Source organism: Syzygium oleosum, unplaced genomic scaffold (genome assembly GCF_021117445.2).
Source record: "Syzygium oleosum isolate NSW1041296 unplaced genomic scaffold, Sole_v2.1 Sole_v2.11, whole genome shotgun sequence".
Classification (NCBI taxonomy): Eukaryota; Viridiplantae; Streptophyta; class Magnoliopsida; order Myrtales; family Myrtaceae; genus Syzygium; species Syzygium oleosum.
Window position 1 is genome coordinate 5,059,491 of NW_026607495.1, and position 21,855 is coordinate 5,081,345.

The 21,855-nt window shown below is 43.2% G+C and overlaps 1 protein-coding gene and 1 pseudogene across 2 annotated transcripts; both read right to left on the reverse strand.

The window, feature by feature from the left end:
* Positions 1–14,998: 14,998 nt before the first annotated feature.
* Positions 14,999–18,366, reverse strand: LOC115673841 (G-type lectin S-receptor-like serine/threonine-protein kinase At4g27290). Of its 2 annotated transcripts, none has more exons than XM_056315870.1 (7): positions 16,955–18,366; positions 16,740–16,856; positions 16,275–16,414; positions 15,956–16,163; positions 15,629–15,866; positions 15,395–15,545; positions 14,999–15,306 (listed from the first exon to the last, which is right to left on the reverse strand). In XM_056315870.1, exons 1-7 carry the CDS (start codon positions 18,234–18,236, stop codon positions 15,001–15,003), a joined length of 2,442 nt encoding a protein of 813 aa, XP_056171845.1. In that variant the 5' UTR covers positions 18,237–18,366; the 3' UTR covers positions 14,999–15,000. The 2 variants fall into 2 exon arrangements, with proteins under 2 accessions (XP_056171845.1, XP_056171844.1); XM_056315869.1 differs by having other exon boundaries at positions 16,952–18,366.
* A 1,962-nt stretch (positions 18,367–20,328) lies between these two features.
* On the reverse strand, positions 20,329–21,670 carry LOC130134651 (G-type lectin S-receptor-like serine/threonine-protein kinase SD1-1; annotated as a pseudogene).
* Positions 21,671–21,855: the final 185 nt, after the last annotated feature.

Consider the following 21,855-nt stretch of genomic DNA (forward strand, 5'->3'; position numbering starts at 1 on the left):
CTAATTGATTAGGGATTAGTGATAATCTATTGGATTAATTATATTATTATTTTATTAATTTTCGGAAATTAAATAATAATATTTTATTAATTTCGGAATTAAAAATATTATTATTTTATTAATATTTTTGTGGAAATTTCGAAATTAAATTGTGTTTATTTTAGGCTTAAATTGTGATGCCTAAGCTAGAATTTGCCTTATATATTGGTTTGTATGCCAAATTGAATTGTTTGGTTAATTTTAAGTATAGCATGTCGGGTACTTAATTAATAAACCCTGAGGTGTCGGGTTTATTTGTTAAGTTTTATGTGAGAAATATGTTGTGGATACTTGAATATAGAAGCATGCCAAGTTTGGGAATTTATTGATATGTGCATAATCACATATGAATATTTTAGTACATTTTTTATGTGTGGAAGTTGGATATTTCAACGTATTAGCACGGATTATGTTTGCATCGGCCATTGAAAATTATAATGATGGAACCTGAGTGTTGCTATATGTGCATGATCACCTAAAGGTTCCTTTCGTGCCCGGTTATATCGGAAAACCGTATACCGGATGACCGCCAACCTAGGGTTTGGCCGTGGCCCTAACGGGTGTCCCCAATTTGGTAATTGGAAGCCGTCGCTGGTAGCAGGGGAGACGTAGTCATTCGCGAATCGGATTCGGAATGAACCCATTTATGGGATATGCCGTCATTGTGGTCGGGTGAGACGATGCCGTGCCCGATAGGGCGGGACGATGCCCGGTTATGTCGGAAGACTGCCACCCTGAGGCGAATATCGCGGGTTGTGCCGTAGCCCCTAGTGTGGCTGTAGTAATTGGAATACGCGTGAAAAATTGTGGTAGCATTGCGCTTGATTATGGAATGAAATTGTTAGGCACGGTATAGGACGGGCCGAAGCGGTTTCACTTTATAATCAGGACACGTGTGAATGCATTGTACTTGGGAAAATTGATGTGTATTCTGATTGTATTATATGCTTATTGCATTATTATGACATACGGTGAATCATAATGTATAGGGCGTGTGCATGTGCCCGGGGCAAGGTAAGGTTGCCTGTGATTGTGTTGTGAAGTACCTGTATGTTCTATATTGAGTTGTCTGCCACCGATGTATCGTTGCATGTGTTAGGTACATCCGAGATGAGTTGACTTCTTAGTCGAGGCTTAGGTCGTGAACTCGCTGAGATTTATCTCATTCGTTGTTGTTAACCACTTTTCAGGTCATCCGAAATGAGTACACGTACCATTCCTTAGGAACCGGCTTTTTGAGGGAGAACACCTTTTGAGGTTATCCTCATAGATAGAGGAGCTAGGTTAACCCCTACCTGTTCTGGTTGTAATCAGGAAGGTTCGCGTGGCGGACTTGTAATATATTAACCCGATGTATTGCTGATGATGTTGTTTAAATTGAGGTGTGTTTTCCTTACTATCCCGTTTATTGATTTTTGTTGGGTGAATTAAGTTCGCTTCTGCATGCGTTTAATAGATAATGATTCGATTGGGTGGGCGACGTGTCCTGGGACGTTGCATTTATAACGACCGTGGTGGGATGTTAGGGAGCTCGAGGGTCGGGGCGTGACACTCCTCCTTGCTTTAGGAGCTGCAAACACCAATTTTCTGCCTCAGAAACTCGAACTTGCTGATTGGAAGGGGCTTTGTAAATAAATCTGCCAGCTGATCTTCAGACTTGCAATAAACCAAAGTCACAGATTCTTCTTTTTGCACTTCTCTCAGAAAGAATAGATTGATGTTGAAATGCTTAGTTTTCCCATGAAACACAGGATTGTGGGAAATAGCAATGGTAGCTTGGTTGTCAACAAATATCTTAGTGCTTTCTTTCTGCTCAAGATTGAGATCCATTAGAATTTTCCTCAGCCACAAAGCTTGATTAACGGAAGTCTGTTGCAAAGAACAAACTCCGTCAAAGAAGTGGATTGAGCCACGGTTTCTTGCTTCTTCGAGCTCTAAGAGAAAACACCAGATCCAAGAACAAAACAGTAGCCTGAAGTGCTTCTCATATCATCAATGGAACCTCCCCAATCACTGTCAGAAAAACCAACCAGCTTGAACTCCTTGCTTTTCGTGAATTTGACACCAAAATCACTTGTCCCTTTAACATATCGAATCACTCTCTTGGCAGCCTTGAGATGCAATTCACTTGCACAATGCATAAATCTGGACAAAATACTTACAGCATTCAAAATGTCAGGCCTTGTTGCTATGAGATACATTAAGCAACCTATCAAACTCCTGAAATATCCCTCATCAACTTTATCCGCACCATCTTCTTTGCATAGCTTCTCCTTTTGATTCATAGGAGTGCTTACTTCCTTGCATTCTTCAAGCTTAAACTTCTTTAAGATCTCCTTCGCATACTTCTTCTGGCAAATGAAAACCTCATGCTCAGCTTGCTTAATTTCCATTCCAAGAAAGAATGACATTAAGCCGATATCTGTCATCTCAAAGACCTTCATCATTTCATGTTTAAACTCCTCAACCAGCTTTGCATCATTTCCTATCAGCAAAAGATCATCAACATAAAGAGAAACTATGAGGACATCATTGCTTAGACATTTGACATAAAGAGTGGCCTCAGACATGCTTTTTTCAAAGCCTAAGCTCAGCAAATGGTCATCAATTTTGCTGTACCAAGCTCTTGGAGCTTGCTTCAAACCATAAAGAGCTTTCTTGAGAAGAAACACCTTGTCCTTCTCTCCTTTCTTCTCAAATCCTTCAGGCTGTTCAACATAAATTTCTTCCTGCAAAACACCATTTAGAAATGCTGATTTTACATCAAGTTGATATACTCTCCAATTCATTTGAGCAGCTACAGCAAGCAGAATTCTTATGGTGTCCAATCGAGCAGCTGGTGCAAAGGTATCCGAGTAGTCCACGCCAAAAACTTGAGCATAGCCCTTTACCACAAGTCTTGCCTTGTGTTTGTTGATAGAGCCATCAGCATTGAGCTTGGTTCTGAACACCCACTTGACTCCAATTACTTTTCTATCTTGAGGCCTTTTCACTAGAATCCATGTATTGTTCTTCTCTATCATGGACAGCTCCTCCTTCATTGCAGCTATCCACATTTGATCATTTCTTGCTTCTTCATAATCTGCAGGTTCACACACAGCAATGTTGCATCTTTGATAAATGTCAGAGAGCAACCTAGTTCCTCTCACGGGGACATTATCTACTATTTCATTTTGTCTTTCTTCATCTTCTTCAGTGCTTGAACCAAAGAGCTTGAATTTTGGCTCTACCACGATCTGACTTCTCTTCTTTGCATCATCCCGGTTCCACTCTTCATCCTCCACGAAGTGGACATCCATGCTAACTATAATATTTCCAGTTTGTGGCTGGAAAATTTTATAGGCCTTGCTGACTGTACTATAGCCTATAAAAATACCCAGTAAAGCTCTTCTATCTAGCTTGTCACGCTTACTCTGTGGAATATGAGTGAAGCACAAGCAACCAAAAACTTTAAGATATTTCAGAGTTGGTTTGTAACCATACCATGCCTCATATGGTGTCTGATCTTTCATTGCCTTTGTGGGAAGTCTGTTTTGAAGAAACACAGCCGTACTTGCTGCCTCTGCCCAAAACTTCTTTGGCAAATTCCTCTCATGCAGCATGCATCTTGACATTTCCATGATATACTTATTTCTCCTCTCACTAACTCCATTTTGCTGAGGAGTGTAAGGGGCTGTAAGCTAATGCTCAATGCCTGCATCTTCACAAAACTTGTTGAATTGTACCGAAGTGTACTCCTTCCCATTGTCAGATCTAACAATCTGAATTTTGCAGCCACTCTCATTCTCTACTCTTGCCTTGAACTTCCAAAAAACTTGATCCACTTTCTGATTTGAACTTCAAAAAAAAAAATCCAACACATTCTGGTGAAATCATCAATAAAGGCAATATAATAGAGACTACCCTTTAGAGAAGGTGTTCTTTGAGGGCCCGAGACATCTGTGTGGATCAGTTGCAGCTTCCTTGAAGCTCTGCCAGTTGACTTTGAGAATGGTTTTCTATTGAGCTTGCCGAATTGACATGCCTTGCAGCTTGAAATCTGATTTTCAAATTCCGGAAGACCTTCTACCATTGTATTGGATTTCATTTGCAGCATCCCGTGGTGGTGGTAATGCCCGAGTCTCTTGTGCCAAATCTTAGTGACATTCTCCTTAATTGAGAAGGCTGCCTGCTCCTCCTTCAATGGATTTAGAGCAAAACTTTTGCCTTTCATTCTTACTTTAAAGATTTCTTGGTTGGCTGCATCTCTAATTAGGCAAAAATTGTCTTCGAAAGCAACTTTAAACCCTCTTCCAATTAACTGACCAACACTCAACAAGTTTTGTTGAATTTCAGGAATAAAAAGAACATCAGGAATGAACTTTGTACCTGAACAACAAGTTATTGCAACTGTTCCCTTGCCTTTAACTGAAATATAGTCGCCATTCCCAATTCTCACTTTGGTGATAGTGGTAGGCGTCAAATCTCTGAAAAGCTCCTTATCATTGGTCATATGATTGGTGCAGCCATTGTCAATCAGCCAGCTCTCACTTGCTTCACTGCCTGCAAAACACGTGGCTACAAAAAGTTAATCCTCCTCCTCTTGATCAATAAGTTTAGCCTCTTCTCCTTGCTGTGGATTTTTGTTTTTGCATATGATGGCTTCATGTCCAGTTTGATTGCATTTTCTGCATTTTGCATCAGGTCTTCTCCAACATTTGAAAGGTGGATGACCTTTTTTCCCGCAATGTTGACAAGGAGGATAGTTCCCTTTCACTCCAGCTTTCTTATCTCCGGCCTTGTTTTTGCTTCCCGATGTTGAACATTCGCCTGTTGCTTGAGTCTTCTTGCTTTTCTGCCATCTAAATTTGCCATCATTTTGATGCTTGGCTAATAAGGCTCCTTCAACAACTCCTTCTTGCCTCATTACACACCTTTGCTCTTGTGCTTGCAGGGCACTTAAGAGTTCTGCCAGTGTGATCGCGGACAAGTCCTTCGTGTTTTCGAAGGTGGTTATTGTAGCCTCAAACCTTTCAAGCAGTGTCACAAGAATTTTTTCGACAATTCTTGAGTCTGTCAATGAAGAACCCAGTAACCGAACTCGATTGGCTATCCCGAGAAGTCTGTCAGCATACTCCTTTATGGTCTCAGTTTCCTTCATTTTCTGCATCTCAAAATCACGGATTAGATTCAACACATGCATTCCACGAATTTTCTCATCTCCTTCATACTCAGACTTGAGAAAATCCCATATCTCCTTTGCCGTCTTGAGAGACATAATTCGAGAAAAAATGGTGGCTGAAACTGCAGCAAACATGTGACATCCTGAAATTCGTCCATTTGGGATTTATAAAATGCTTGGTTTTATGAACGTACTCGTAGTTAGTTCTTGCCCGGAACTGATCATTCCTGGGATACTAACCATTAGGGAAAGGCTAATTAGGGATTTAAATTCGTGCGACTAAAGAAAGTTCGATCGTGAGTTGATTTTCGACCATAAAATCGTCGAGGTGACATTTTTAGCCACTGTTGGCCGATCCAAGGATAGCCAGGGGTCAGTTCGCCACTGTCATAGTAGTGGATCGCGGGTGATTCCGCTGGACCACGAAATGAATTGACAAATGATCCTGAACCTATACCGAACGATCGTGCCCCTTGGATCTAGCAATTGATCCTCGCGATTAAGTGACAACCGAAGTCGTCACGGATCGAATGAACTTGCACGTGACTCGATTTATTATCGGTCACGGGTCAAATATACAAATTTTCCCCAAAAGCCGCCCGTTAGTTTGAGAAACACTCGAGTTACGTTGAATAAGAATCAATTATTAATTTGAGCCCAAATTAGACATCAAAAAATTAGGAAGTCACGACGGGACGTTAGGACGACGTTGTGGTTGGAACACGCAACTTCGGATTTTCCCGAATCCTTCAGAAAAATTCGATTTTGGCGAGAAATGAGGAAAGTGACCATTTTGCCCTTAAGAATTTGTTAAGGGCAAGTTTTAAGAGGGAAGGGCGTTTTGGTCATTTTGCCCTAACTTTTGAGTTGGACAATTTTGCCCTTGGAATTTTATGAAATTCCCAAATTGTCCTTGGATAATTTTGGAAAAAATTCGATCTCGGCCGTCGATTTCAAGATAAGATCGAATCTCGGCCGTTGATTAAAAAGATTAGAGAGGGGCAAGATGGTAATTAGCCAAAAAGTGGTCAAAAATTGGACCTTTTAGTCAAAATTCTTCTCTCTCTCTCCTCATTCTCTCTCTCATCTCACGGTTCCCCCCCTCCACTGAGAGCTCCCTCTCTCTTCCTCTCCCTCACCGCCGACCGTCCCTCCCCTCGCCGAGCCGCGACACGCCGGTCACCGCCCGACCGGATCGCCGCCGTCCCGCTACCGCGCCATGCCCCCACCTTTACGCCGTGCCACCACCGTCCCCCTCTCCCTCTCCCTCTCCCGTGAGTGAGCCGCGGCAAGGAGGCCATCGCCGCCGCCGCTTACCGTCGCCACCGCCGAGCCGTGCCGCCGCTCACAGCCAAGCCGCCGCGCCGATCGCCGCCCCGTTCCACTCTAGCCGAGTTAGTGTAGAGTCCGGTAAGTCGCGATCTAAACCTTGCCTAGTATATTGGGTATTATCGGACTCGTTTAGACGCGATTTGGTGTGGTTTAGGGGTTGATTCGATTGGTGGGCCTTAAGATTGAAATCGGAAGATTTTGGTGGATTTTTAGAGGTTGATTGGTGGCTGGAAATTACTGTTTTGAGTGCTGTGATGTGTTGTTTGGTGTACGGTTGGTGCCGTTAGATCCGGCTCGGAATTTCGTGAAAGTGTCGTGAAGGGCCGGGAGTGAGAGATCGTAGTTTTGGTGTCGAAAAAGGGTAAATTGCGTGTTGATTGTATGTTGTGATGTGGCTGAATTGATTTGATTGATTTGGGCGCCTCTGAGTACGCGTATTTAATGCCTGAGTATGCACACGTGTGAAATTTATGGCGTGCAATGTGCGTGTGATCACTAAAAGGCCGGAGGCGTGTTGATGCGAGTTGTGATATGATTGTGGGATCGGACCGAGGCATTATAAGCTCGGGTTTCGATCACTTTGGCTTGTCGCATTTGGCGCGGGCTGAGGAAAGAAAGTGAGAATGAAATCGGTCCAAGGCACGATCAGCTCGGGTGAGACCGGGATCGGATCGAGGCATTATAAGCTCGGATTTCGATCACGTAGGCCTGTCGCATTTGGCGCGGGCTGAGGAAAGAACGTGTGAATGGGATCGGACCGAGGCGTGTGATGATGCTCGGGGCGCGATCGTGTGGGCCTGAGGCGTGTTTACGCGGGCCAAGAAATGTGATTGAGAACGGGGTGTGTGATATGGTAAGAGAAAGTGGGATCGGACCGAGGTGTGTAATGCTCGGGGCGCGAGCGTGTGGGCCTGAGGCGTGTTTACGCGGGCCGAGAAAGTGATTGAGCTAGTGGGGCAAGGCGAGGAAAGTAAATGAAATTGATGCGATAGTGCGTGATCGATGCGTGTTTTTGGCATGGAAATGTGTGAGGTTTGTGGTGCGCGAAGTGTGAAATGCGTGCGAGTTGAATGTTGTGATTATGAACTAACGTGCAAGCTGAGTATGCCAAGAGTCCAGGTAAGTGTGACTGCGTGGCTGTGGTTGCGTGTATTGATTGATTGTGCATCTGAACTTGTCTGGAATACGTGGTAGCCTAGGTAGGGTTTAGGTTGTGACTTATTGAGAAGTGTCTCATGGTTGTTTCAACCAAACCATTTCAGAGTACCCGCCCGAGCCTTGAATCTTCCGCCCGCTACCGCCGCAGCGTTTTGGGATCCCGATGCACACCAAGCATTTAGGAGTAGAATATACCTTGGCGGCTAATCCCTTTTGAGGTCGAGGACGCGATCCGTAGAAGCCAGTTGGTGTGCGTGTATTATAAGTTTGATATTAAATTAGTGAGTGCATGATGTGAATAGTTGGTGGTGTAATCAAGAAATCCATTCGGGTGTATACTGTCACGCCCCGAACCCCTCGAAGCGCGATCAACCCACGTACCGGTCGATTTTGATGCGACGTCCCAGGACGCGTCACTGACCCAACTCCCAAAACAGAGCATAGGGCACATGCGGAAGCAATAATTACAACACCCGTACAAAACAATACATGACCAAGGGTAGCAGGAACGACAAACAATTAAAAGCCTACTAATCAAGACTTGCATTGAACTTCAAAACATATTCAATGTCCGCGATACACCAATACAAATCTCCAAACAAAAGCGGGTCGACGGCCACTACTAACAAAATGACTAAGTGGCCAAGGGGGCAGTCTAAGGTGGGGCTACAATCAAAGGGTTACCGGCCCAACCTAAGGGAGGCTAAGACTGATCCTAGGAAACTTAATCGGGATCAGATCCTGATGACACGGACTCAGCCTCGATTATCTCATCTTCCGAATCCTTCTGCTCGACCTCGCCAACCTGTTCGGGATCCTGCTCTATGGGCTCCGGATCCTTATATTGATCGGGTACACTAGGTATCTTCTAACAGGGGTCTGAAAAATGGGATTTAAACAACTATGAGACGAATCTCAGTGAGTAGGCCTCCTAAACCGAAACTAGGCTAACATGCACCTCCCGACAAGCAATCAACACAACAACCGACAATGATGTCAATCAAATGACCTAGGCCCTTGAGCCCGGATCGCTTACCTTGCTGACCCTGCAGGTTAAATAGTTCGATATAATAATCACGGCACATACGTGGCACACATTTTCACACGTACGCCATACGCATGCTCATACTTAAAGTGTTCATCTCGCATGCCATTCACCGAGTCTTGCATACTCGCACACTGGCTCATGCATTCTTATGCATGCAAATGTCATCATCATGCCATGTTTCATTCTGGCTCACACTGCACACTGGCTTATGCTCCATTATTATTATTCATTACGACTCGAGTCATCACAATTCCCAGCCCGGTGCGTCTAGCCTGCTACAAAGTGCATGAGGCGCAACACCGATCTGGCCCAGTGTCTCTAGCCTGCTACAAAGTGCATGAGGCGCAACACTGATCTCCCCACGAACCAGAGCCCGCGTAAAACGCATCAGGATGGTCGTCTTCCGGACGTACCGAGCATCGTCCTGCTTCAAAGTGCATGAGGACGGCACACCCCGCGTAACACGCATCAGGGCGAAATGTGATCACACATACACACAGCCAGTTATTATCTGAAACCCGCGTAACACGCATCAGGACAATTAGGTGATTACATGCTCATGTCAGGCACACATTCTCGCACAATCTCATCTCATGCCCCATTCTCGGCATACACAATGCGTGGCCATGCAATGTCGTACAATGCAACATGAGCATTCAATTTCAGCACGGCATTTAAACAAACATGCCAAATCAACGTGCTCAAATAGCCAATCAATTGCCCATACTTATTCGCATAACATGCGCACTTGGCCAACTAGTACCATGTGGCCCAAATCATAATTCACGCACTTGGGCAATAAACATTCACACTAATGATTGGCCAATCACACACCGCATTGCTCGAACACGAAATCAGCCGGCATGGCATTAAACAATTGAGCACGACAAAGTACCATTCAACCACCGAGTCGCTCAAACGAGGCACCCCAAAATTTAACACAATCAAGCACAATTTATACCCAAATCAGCTACTACATGGCCCAACCATTCACACATGGCAATTCACAAATAAACCACACATTAGCCGTACAAGGCCCAATTAAACCTCAATGGACAGCCACTACTCGGTCCGAGAGAGAGAAAACCGGGAATATACAAAATCGAGTCCAAACTGGGCTGTTGCACAGTGACCGAAATCCATTTGAAATAAATGGTAAATCAATTCCAAAAATTATGAAATTTGGATATGTTGTACAAAACATCTCAATGAACATTTTCCGTGAAGAACTCGAAACCCAGTTCTTACCGTAAACACCTCGTTTTTGTCACTAGAAGTCAGACAAAAATCAACCCGTCCGGTCAGGCCACCTGACCATCAAAATGCATCTCATCCAGTACCCAAATTACTTTGGAAAAACCTTGAAATTTTTATATGTTATAGCCACAAATTTCCCCAACAATTTTTGTGAAGGAAGTATTTCGAAAATAGGCCTGAAAAAATTTATAAAAATTCGAACAGACCCGAAGGTCGGGTGAATAGTAAATCGGGCAGTTTTATTTCGGTCCAAAGATGGACTTGCGAATGGCATCAAATGATTTCCAAAAATTCCCAAATTAAAGTATGTTATACGTCAAGATGTTGGAAAGAACTTTCATGAAGAACACTTCTTCAAATTCGTCCCACACAAGTCACACCAAAAATAACAAAATCCGACGACGCAACAGTAACCGTACCGGAAATCAACAATTATGCACTACCAAGCAAACCAAACACAACCAACCACTAATCCAATGATCCACAGTCTTTAAACCATCCCTAAATCATCACATTAGGTCCTTAAAATCACCATAACTTCAGCCCAAATCAGCCCACTCTAATCAACCCCTAAAAATACCCTAATAACCCCTAAAACTTGTCCAAAGTGCACATAATCCTAATTAAGGGTTAGGATTTCCACTCACTAGGTTTATGGCTTCAAAAGTGGGCTGAACAAGGAGAGAGAAGGGCTGAACAGCAGCTGGATCGACCCGGTTCAGCGGCGGCGCTCCGGCGTCCTCACGGCGGTGGCTTGCGGATGGCGGTCCACGGTGGAGGCTGCTCACGTGGCTGAGGAAAGGGAGAGAGAGAGAGTGGGATGGCTGGATGGTGGTGCAAGGCAAGGTGGTGGTGGTGGCGGATCGGCTCCGGCGGCAGCGGTGGCGGTCCTCCGGCGAGGGCCTCTCACGGCCAAACAAAGATGAAAAAGAAAGAGAAGAAGAGGAGTGGCGTGGAAGGAAGGGGGTGCACGGCTGAAGGGGAGGAAAATGGGAGGAGAGAGAGAGGATTGGGCAATAATAACTTTGACCAACTTTTCCAAATTCCAAAATTGCCCTTTACACACTTGGTTCTCAATAATCCAACCCAAAATATCCAAGGGCGTTTTGGTCTTTCACCCCTTGAATTATTGGGCTGAAATATACATTAAAATATCCAAATTTAATCCCCAAAAATGGCCCAAAATTCGGAACCCTAAAAATGAGTCATAGGGGCAAAACGGTAATTTTCCGATCCCGGGTTGAAATTCCATTTTTCGACCGTACCAACCCCAAATGTGTGTGGCCAACATAATATGACGTCGGATTCGCAAAAATAACCTTTTAAGCTCTCGAAAATCGGCTTCAAAGTCTGGGGGGCAAAATAGTAAATTTTTCATTTCCAGGTCGAAATTCCATTTTTCGACCGTACACACTCCAAATATGCGTGGCCACCCTAAAACGGCATCGGCCTCGAAAAATAATCTCATACGGCCTCGAAAATCGACGTCGGAATCCAAAGGGGTGAAATCGTAATTTTTCCAATTTCGGCCGAAATTCCAATTTTCAGCTGGACTAGCCCCAAATGTATTTGGCCACACCAAAATGACGTTGGCCTTGCAAAATAGTCGCAAACACCCGTAGAATTTCGACATCGAAGTTCGGGTCCAATTTGGCGATCAAATTTGCTCAATTCAAAATTTTAGAGCCTCTTACTGACGGGTGGCTGTTTAGGGGTTACGGGTATCGACCTAGGGTTACTCGAGTCGTGACGGTCTCGATTACCGGGATAGCGCAAGGAATTATTGATTATTCCAGGGGTCACGATCGTTCGGTTCAGGTTCGGGATTTATTTGCCACGCGCACTCTCGGTCGAGCGGAATCACCCGCGATCCGATCGTACGTCGTTGGCCAAACCAGATCCGTCACCTTCCCAGAATCGATCCACACTGGCCCAAAATACTTCCCTGCCGTTTCTCGGAATCGGCGCCCGATTCGCGATCGGGTCCCCGGTCCACGTACCGTTTTCCTAGTTAGCCTTTCCCATTGGTCAGTATCCCGCGAAGGGCCAGCTTCGGGCGAGACGTACTAATCAGATGAGAAATAATATCCACTTCGGCGGATCCCGGAAATGGGTCGAAATTTAGGATGTTACATGTACTATCATTTGATGTGAATCTGATGGATGTTGGAAGTGTTTGGTTGTAAAGAATTGGATGTTGTATATTTATATATCGAGGTATAGTTTTATGTTTGGTGGTTGGGTGATTTATTTCTTCCTGGTGTTCTCCAATTTTATTGTCCGGGTTTATTTCATTGGTTTCCGCCGTGTTCGAACTCTGATGGAATCGTGAGGTCGGCGACGTTTCCTGGGACGTCGCACTAATAATCGACCAGTAGAGGATGTCATGCGTTCGATGGGGTTCGGGGCGTGACAAAACAAGCAAGCTTTGGCCTTTGACTTCTTTGTCTTCTTCTCCTTATGAGCTTTGATCTGAGCCATGGTTGGATTGGCAGGAAGTGCAGGGATTTCATAATCTTCTTCCACTGCTTCCCAAAGATCCAAAAGCATCCAGGTATGTCTCCATGCGTACTGCCCATATTTGGTAGTTATCTCCATCGAACACTGGTGGAGCAATTGAAGAGAGACCAGCTTCGGCGTCCATGGCTTGTCAAACTCACACAGGTCCCTTAAGAAGAGAGCTTTGATACCAATTGTTGGTTTTTTTTAGTCGAGAGAGGAAAGACAACAGTTTTATAACTTCAGCAAACATTACAATTTAAAGGAAGGAAAAATAACCAACCACTAACAACATGGCCCTACAAATAAACCACGATCAACAGCACTAATAAAAATAGCTTAACCGCTTCCTAAAGACTAGGACAACCATTTAACAAACTGAAATAACAAAAACATATGCTGTACGTGGACATGTTTCAGTCCTGAAGCATATTCCTAACATAAAGCATGGTAAGTTTGGTTCGAGGGAAGCGTTGGGGACCTCTCCAGGGCTTTGACGGACCCCCAGGTGCGCCGGATGCAATTCCGTGGGACCCTGTGACGTCAAACGTCCCCGATGGTGTCGTCAATGATATGGAGTCGGATCCAAATTACGACCCCAAACCCGAGCCATAGCATGCTTGAACGTGGAGGAAGCCATGTTCTTTTTGAGGTACCCCTCATAGATAGAGAAGCTAAGTAGACCCTGACCCCCTCTCGTTTTTGTGATGTAATCGGAAAAAGGGCCCATGTAATGGGCGCGTATTTATCCTTGCTTCTGATATGGGTCGTTAATGCTTATATATGAAGCATGCTTTTGTGAATGTGTTTCCCTTACTATTCATGTTGTTGTTGTTTGGTTATTGTTGTTGGTTGGGTGATTTGGATTTCGTTTCCACATGTGCTTACTTGTTAGATAATACGATGGGTTAGCGACGTCTCCCGGGACATCGTAATTAAATGACCAAAGAAGGGAAGTCGTGCGGTGGAGCCTTAGTAGATAGGACCGGGGCGTGACACTAAGGGAACTTATTGGAGTTCTGAAAACAAAGGGTGCTAAGTGATTAAGATGTGAAAAGGAAAAGAAATAATCTCACAAGAACGCAAAAATTATGGGACGCAAAATTCTGTATCCTCCACTTCATATTTTTTCGCCGGTGATACAGACCCGATTCACGTGAGTCGACCGTTGCCGATTAGTCTGTGGTCCTATCCTGGACGATTATGGGTGCCGTACTTGACTCGCCACTAGTCATTTGACCTCACAGGAGTGAATTGGCCGCAGACTTTGCCTTCTTGTAGTGTCCATTGAGTCAGCTTCATGACAAGCACAGATACGAGGTCAGTGTTGATGAAGATTGTGACTTTAGTAATTGTGTAGTGTGTTGTGTCACTCTCAGGTTATCACACGTATCAGAAGCTCTTTGCCCTCTTTGTTAGTCATATTCTCCTATTCTTGAAGACAAGATATCGTACAGGAGAAGAACACGCGGCCCTGAAATTGGTGATGAGATTGTTGAATTTTTGGTCAACGAAATCAGCCTAGTTTGTCCACCATCTCTCTCTCTCTCTCTCTCTCTCTCTCTCTCTCTCTCTCTCTCCTTCAACTGATATTATCTTAGTATTTCTCTCCTCTCCCAACTAAGTCTCAATACTCCGTAACTTTTATCCGTTATAAATAGCGGAAGAGCACATGCACATTCATGTGGAATAACAGGAAGAACGAGGTATTCCATAGCAAAACGAATGTGACGTACGCATAGTCCGATGTACACTGAGGATGGCATTGTTCTCGACATATTGTATAAGGTTGATGGTGCTTGACAGTGCGGAATACCAATTATGCTCCTATAATGTCTAGTAAAATACTGATCATAGGATGACATTCTAAGTATTCAGCCTCGGGCAATAGCAGCTTGGCCTACTGAAAGGGAACCGTGCCCATGTCGATAACATGTGCAGGGAATCAACCATCGAATGTGTACGAGCATAGACTATAAACTGATGCTTCAACCTGGTTCTTCACTCAGGGTCGAAGTATGGGGAACTTCACTAATCATTGGAAATGCCTAGCCTGGTGATTAGATCGATACGTATAAGCATGCAACGATAGGATATTAAGCTAAGAAAGTGCAAGAAGTCATAATTTTTTCGCGACTTGTATTGTATGATTGATTGTAACATCATTTGCTATGAACATAATCGAGTATTTCATTTATTAAGATTCCTTTTCTATCACTGCTATAAGCAACACAAGATATTGAAATTGATGTTGCCAACACAGTATATGCTCAGACTTTTGGGCTGGAGGCGGCTGTTAATTACTGCTGTCGTGGCTACAAAATGTCTTTTTCACCAATCTGCTTTAGCAAGTGGAGGAACCGGACCAACATTAAACTTCACCTTTTCGATTTCTTCCATGATTAGGTACATCTAGTGAACTTTGAACATCTCTCCATTAGTGATGCATTGCTATCTCACAATGGAAAAACTCGGCAGAAGCAAGAGACAACACATGCTTGACAATCTATCTACCTTCTAATAATGTAATGGTAATCTCATTCGAGTTACAGTCTCTTTGACTCATTTCAATGTCTCTGTTTTCAGAGCTCCTCTCAATGTAGAAACCGGGCTGCTTGGGCTGTGGCAGCGAAGCGCTCTCACTGTCCAACATCAGAAGCACAGATGATATATTCGGTCTATCGTCAGGACGCCGTTGCACGCATAATAGCCCGATTTGAATGCATTTAACAACTTCTGACAGATCGAAAGAATCCGGAAGTTGTGGATCTATGAAGTCGCTCACTTTCCCCTCAAGCCACAACTTCCAGGCCTGACAAAAAAAAAGTGAATTTTTAGGCCATATCCAACAGAAGTATTGCTATATATTAAAATTTTGACTTCTTAGAGAGATGTCGCACATGTCCGACAAGATTGAAGGAGTGGTCCGGATGATTGAACTCTCTATTCTTCTTTCCGCATATTATCTCCAGCAATAGTACTCCAAAGCTAAAAACATCTGATTTTGTCGAGAAAAGCCCGTCTATTGCATATTCTGGTGCCATGTAACCACTGCAGGCAAAACAATATGCATAACTAGAATAGGATTTTGAATATGAATGTGTAAGCCCATGAAAATACTTCTTACTACTTACTAAGTGCCGACTATCCTCTTTGTTTTCGCCAATGACAAATCTCCGCCAAAGACTCTAGCCACCCCAAAATCCGATATTTTAGGATTCATCTCACTATCGAGCAACACATTGCTTGCTTTGAGATCCCTATGTATGATTCTCAATCTCGAGTCTTGATGCAGATAAAGGAGTCCCCTCACGATTCCTATGATAATGTCGAATCGCCTTCTCCATACTAGAGAATTTTCCGTTGTTTTACCTGATTCAATTCTTTTTCTAATCAGTAATTTGGATGGAATTGCACATTGAATGCGATTCAAATCGGAGAAGGTATCGATCGAAGCAAACCAAATATGGAAGTGTCTAGGCTTCCATTAGGCATGTATTCATAGATTAGCATCCTCTCTTCTTCAATGCAACACCCCAGAAGCTTGACAAGATTTCGGTGCTGAAGCTTCGCGATTAACATGACCTCATTCTTGAATTCATTAAGGCCTTGCCGAGAGTCCTCTGACAATCTCTTGACTGCTATTTCTTGTCCATCTGGCAGCTGACCCTGACAAATGAATTGCATAGTTTTTCCCGAGTGACACAGGACAAATGAAATTGCATGAATGAACAGCACTGTTCTTTTGTACGACATATGAAATTGTAGAATAAACTCTACCTTGTATACGGGGCCAAAACCTCCTTCTCCTAACTTATTTGAATCACAAAAGTTGTTAGTTGCTCGTAAGATGGTGACCATATCAAAAATCGGAAGCTGTAATCTGTTCTCATCTTCAGCTTGAAAGTCGAATCTTATCCCTGTTGACCACTGAACTTTCATCAGAATACATGTTCTTTTTTTCCCTAGAATAAATGACTAAGTTACATGCAAGCAACAAACGGCTGTTGCATGTATTGACTGAGACATAGGTGTTAGCAAGGAGGCCTAAGTCGATGAACTTTATATGTATCAATAGATCAAAAACTCATTGGACATGATGAGAACATATAAGATTCTGTACTTGATGCCAAAATACGAAAAAAGAGAACCAAGAATTGCAATTGAGGTTCTGAAAGCAAGTTCTAGTCAGAGCCATAATTCCTATAGAGCAAGAGCTCAACTCCACCGATGGAAATGGAGTACCTTGAGCACTTTTTTTCCTCTTCCAAAAAATGCAGATGTAAAGCACCACTAAAAGCATGACAACTGCAGAGGAAATTGCCACTGCCACCCATTCTTTCCACTTGGAATTCGCCGAATCTGAGAACATTGAGAGAGGCTAAATGTCATCAAGGTGAATGATGAATAGGATTATCGTGTGTGAAGGAAGAAGAATAAAACAAAGTTACGTGTACTACCCAGGTCTGAGGCTGAAACACGAATAAAAAGATCTTGATTTGCATATTCGATGAGTTTTCTGACATCAACAAGATCTCCAAACCATAAGAGACAGCCTTTTCCACCTCTGGTGGCATTTACGTTTGCGTAGGCCCTGCATGAGCAGTTCTTGAAGCACTCTAATTCACATTCCTTCAGGCTCATGCTAGTATTCATCGTGAACTGCAACAAATCAGGAATTTTCACACCTTTGAGCATCTTAAAGCCTTCTCCTTTAGAACAATTAAATGGGTTCTTACTGAAACACCCGCTAGGCCACACAAGCGTATCCCACTCTGCCTGTGACTTCGGTTTATACCCAATCATGCAGCTACAAATTTGAGGATTGCTGATCGTGCACATGGTATTGGGTCCACAATTCGCATAGACATCACAGGTGTCATGCGGAAACATATACATCAGGGTCCACTCCTGAGTTTTCTCTTTCCACATGTACCTTTGGAGGTTCCCATAACTGTTTAATACAAATCTCGTGATGGTGGATTCATTGTAAGTGTTGAACATGTAGTAGACCTCCTGGGAATTGTCGATGAACTTTGGCATGAATATCAGATTAGGAGTAAACGTAATCCCGCTGAACTGTATGCCATTCCAAGGCCCAGTTCGGAAGTACTTGGCATTTCCCTTACGGATGACTAGTTGGGGAATGTTTCCTCCAAGATGGACGCCATAAGTGAAGTCTCCAGTTGAGGGATCCTCTGCGCTCTTCCAGGATGTCATGTGCCGGTCCAACCTTGTTCTCAGGTCCCACCCAAGCTTCATACCTGCCAATAATGTGTCAGAGGGGTTATTGAAACTCTGCCAAAGATAGTTTCCGGAGACATTTTTGCTGTCATCTTTCAAAACCAGGTTTCCAGAATCCAGGAGCTGAGCAACTATGCTTTGCGAAGAAGTATTCATGTTGTTCGACGACCACAAGACTCTTTCTGCTTGGTCAACAAGGACTAGTTTCCCTTCGTTTCCTATCCTCAGAACCCCTGACGGACCATTCACCGGATTATCTCTATTTGCCACCCAAACAATGGTCTTGTCTGGGATCTTGTGGTACCATATTGCAAGGTACCTGTTGCTGGAGTTTCTAGGGCTGAAGAACCCTAGCTGAAACTTTTCTCCTGCTGACACTAGAGTGTCACCATCGCGAATTGGCTCAGATGAGCTTAACACATCAACTGATTTGCATACTTCTAGTGCAAACATACAAATTGAAATGAAATATGGTATGGAAAAACGAAGAATATCCATCTATTAGTCTTTCATGCTTGCAAATAGAATTAGCAGGAGGAGAATAAAAAATAGAGTTTACTGAAAATCCGGTGTTTGTTGAAATGAAGAGAGCAGGACAAGTTCCTCACGATGTGTTGGTTCCACGATCCAATAAATTGATCAAGATTGTAGCCACATACCACATACCTGACAGACTTTCTGAGTCTTTGCGGATGGCCCGTTTCTGAGTCACTTTCGCCTTAGCTAATGGGGAAGGAGGAAACGGTCCAAGACATTTCATGTAATTGGACTTTTCAACTTATGCGCATTTCCACAAAGACCTTTGAAAGCCAACTACTGTCAGGTTTATCAAAATGTGAAAGCCCGGCAACTTATTTACAACAATCATGGAGAGCAAGTTCATCACAGCAATGATCAAGTACAAATAAAATTTGCCGTCCCCATTTATTTTTCTCCGTCCCGTCGAATTCTCTTGGCTGGTTCATTCCTCCTGCAATCCTTTAGCTTAAATGCTCTCTAACGGAAAGTATTGTAGTTCTGAAAACAAAGGGTGCTAAGTGATTAGGATGTGAAAAGGCAAAGAAATAATCTCACAAGAACGCAAAAACTATGGGACGCAAAATTCTGTATGGGTGATGCATGTGCTCGCAAATTTCAAAACAGACCCAATTCACGTGGACCGACCGTTGCCGATTAGTCTGTGGTCCTATCCTGGACGATTATGGGTGCCGTACTTGACTCGCCACTAGTCCTTTGACCTCACAAGAGTGAATTGGCCGCAGACTTTGGCTTCTTGAAGTGTCCATTGAGTCAGCTTCATGACAAGCACAGATACGGGGTCAGTGTTGAAGATTGTGACTTTAGTATTTGTGTAGCGTGTTGTGTCACTCTCAGGTTGTCACACGTATCAGAAGCTCTTTGCCCTCTTTCTTAGTCATATTCTCCTATTCTTGAAGACAAGTTATTGTACAGGAGAACACACGGCCCTGAAATTGGTGATGAGATTGTTGAATTTTTGGTCAACGAAATCAGCCTAGTTTGTCCTCCATCTCTCTCTCTTTCTCTCTCTCTCTCTCTCTCTCTCTCTCTCTCTCTCTCTCTCTCTCTCTCTTCTTCAACTGATATTATCTTAGTATTTCTCTCCTCTCCCAACTAAGTCTAAACAGTCCGTAACTTTTATCCGTTGTAAATAGCGGAAGAGCACATGCACATTCATGTGGAATAACGGGAAGAACGAGGTATTCCATAGCAAAACGAATGTGATGTACGCATAGTCCGATGTACACTGAGGATGGCAATGTTCTCAATATATTGTATAAGGCTGATGGTGCTTGACAGTGGGGAATACCAATTATGCTCCTACAATGTCTAGTAAAATACTGATCATAGGATGACAGCCTAAGTATTCAGCCTTGGGCAAGTGCAGCTTCGACCTACTGACAGGTGACCGACCCTGTGTCGATAACATGTGCAGGAATTAACTATTGAAGGTGTACAAGCATGAGGAAGTTCGATTCTAACAGAATTTTTTGCAACATGTCCATGGTATTCTGATACAGCTGCAAAGCGACAATAAGCAACTAACCTGATTCTTCAACCTGATGCTTCATTCATGGTTGAAGCATGTGGAACCTCGCTAATCATTGGAAATGCCTAGCCTGGTGATCAGATCGATAAGTATAAGCATGCAACAGATAGGATATTATGCCAAGAAAGTGCAAGTCAAAATTTTTTCGAGACTTAAATATTATATGATTGATTGTAACATCATTTGATATGAACATAATCAAGTATTTCATTTATTAAGATTCTTTTTCTATCACTGCTATAATCAACACATGATATTGAAATCGATGTTGCCGACACAGGATATGCCCAGAGTTTGGGCTGGGGGCGGCTGCTAATTACCGCTTTCCTGGCTACAAAATGTCTTTTTCACCAATCCGCTTTGGTGGGTGGAGGAGCCAGACCAACGTTAAACTTCACCTTTTCAATTTCTTCCATGATTAGGTACATCTAGTGAACTTTGAACATCTCTCGATTAGTGATGCATTGCTATCTCACAATGGAAAAACTCAGCAGAAGCAAGAAACTTCACATGCTTGGCAATCTATCTACCTTCTACTAATGTCATTGTAATCTCATTCGAGTTAAACTCTCTTCGACTCATTTCAACATCTGTGTTTTCAGAGCGCCTCTCAATGTGGAGACCGGGCTGCTTGGGCTGTGGCAGCGAAGCGCTCTCACTGTCCAAAGCCAGAAGCACAAATGACATATTTGGTCTATCGTCAGGATGCCGTCGTACACATAATGGCCCGATTTGAATGCATTTAACAACTTCTGATAGATCGAAAGAATCCAGAAGTTGAGGATCTATGAAGTCGCTCACTTTCCCCTCAAGCCACAACTTCCAGGCCTGACAAAAAAAAGGAGAATTTGTAGGCCCTATCCAACCGAAGTATTTTGAGAATTTGACTTCTTAGAACGATGTCGCACATGTCCGACAAGATTGAAGCTGTGGTTCAGATGATTGAACTCTCTATTCTTCTTTCCGCATATTGTCTCCAGCAATAGTACTCCAAATCTAAAAACATCTGCTTTTGTCGAGAAAAGCCCGTCTATTGCATATTTTGGTGCAATGTAACCACTGCAGGTAAAATAACATGCATAACTAGAATAGGATTTTGAACATGAATGTGTAAGCCCATGAAAATACTTCTCACCACTTACTAAGTGCCAACTATCCTCTTGGTTTTCGCTAGTGACAGATCTCCGCCAAAGACTCTAGCCACCCCAAAATCCGATATTTTAGGATTCATCTCACTGTTGAGCAACACATTGCTTGCTTTGAGATCCCTATGTATGATTCTCAATCTCGAATCTTGATGAAGATAAAGGAGTCCCCTCACGATTCCAATGATAATGTTAAATCGCCTTCTCCATACTAGGAAATTTTTCCTTGTTTTACCTGATTCAATTCTTTTTCTAATCAGTAATTTGGATGGAATTGCGCATTGAATGGGATTCAAATCGGAGAAGGTATCGATCGAAGCAATCTAAATATGGAAGTGTCTTAGACTTCCATTAGGCATGTATTCATAGGTTAGCATCCTCTCTTCTTCAATGCAACACCCCAGAAGCTTGACAAGATTTCGGTGCTGAAGCTTTGCGATTAACATGACCTCATTCTTGAATTCATTAAGACCTTGCCGAGAGTCCTCTGACAATCTCTTGACTGCTATATCTTGTCCATCCGACAGCTGACCCTGAGAAGTGAATTGCATAGTTCTTCCCGAGTGAACAGGACAAGACAAATGAAATTGCATGAATGAACAGAACTGTTCATTTGTACGACGTGTGAAATTGTAGACTAAACTCTACTTGTATACGGGGCCAAAACCTCCTTCTCCTAACTTATTTGAATCACAAAAGTTGTTTGTTGCTCGTAACATGGTGACCATATGAAAGATCGGAAGCTGTAAGCTATTGTCATCTTCAGCTTGAAGGTCGAATTTTATCCCTGCTGACCATTGAACTTTCATCAGAACACATATTCTTTTTTTCCCTATAATAAATGACTAAGTTACATGCAAGCAACGAACAGTTGTTGCATGTACCGACTGAGACATAGGTGTTG

Bases quoted from the DNA above. Each gene is read 5' to 3' on its own strand.
- LOC115673841 (XM_056315869.1), bottom strand. From the start codon at position 18,236: ATGGATATTCTTCGTTTTTCCATACCATATTTCATTTCAATTTGTATG. The intron at 16,415-16,739 runs GTACTCCATTTC...AGTGGTCAACAG, and splicing joins GAGGAAAAAAAGTGCTCAAG to GGATAAGATTCGACTTTCAA. The intron at 16,164-16,274 runs GTAGAGTTTATT...TTCATTTGTCAG, and splicing joins GTTTTGGCCCCGTATACAAG to GGTCAGCTGCCAGATGGACA.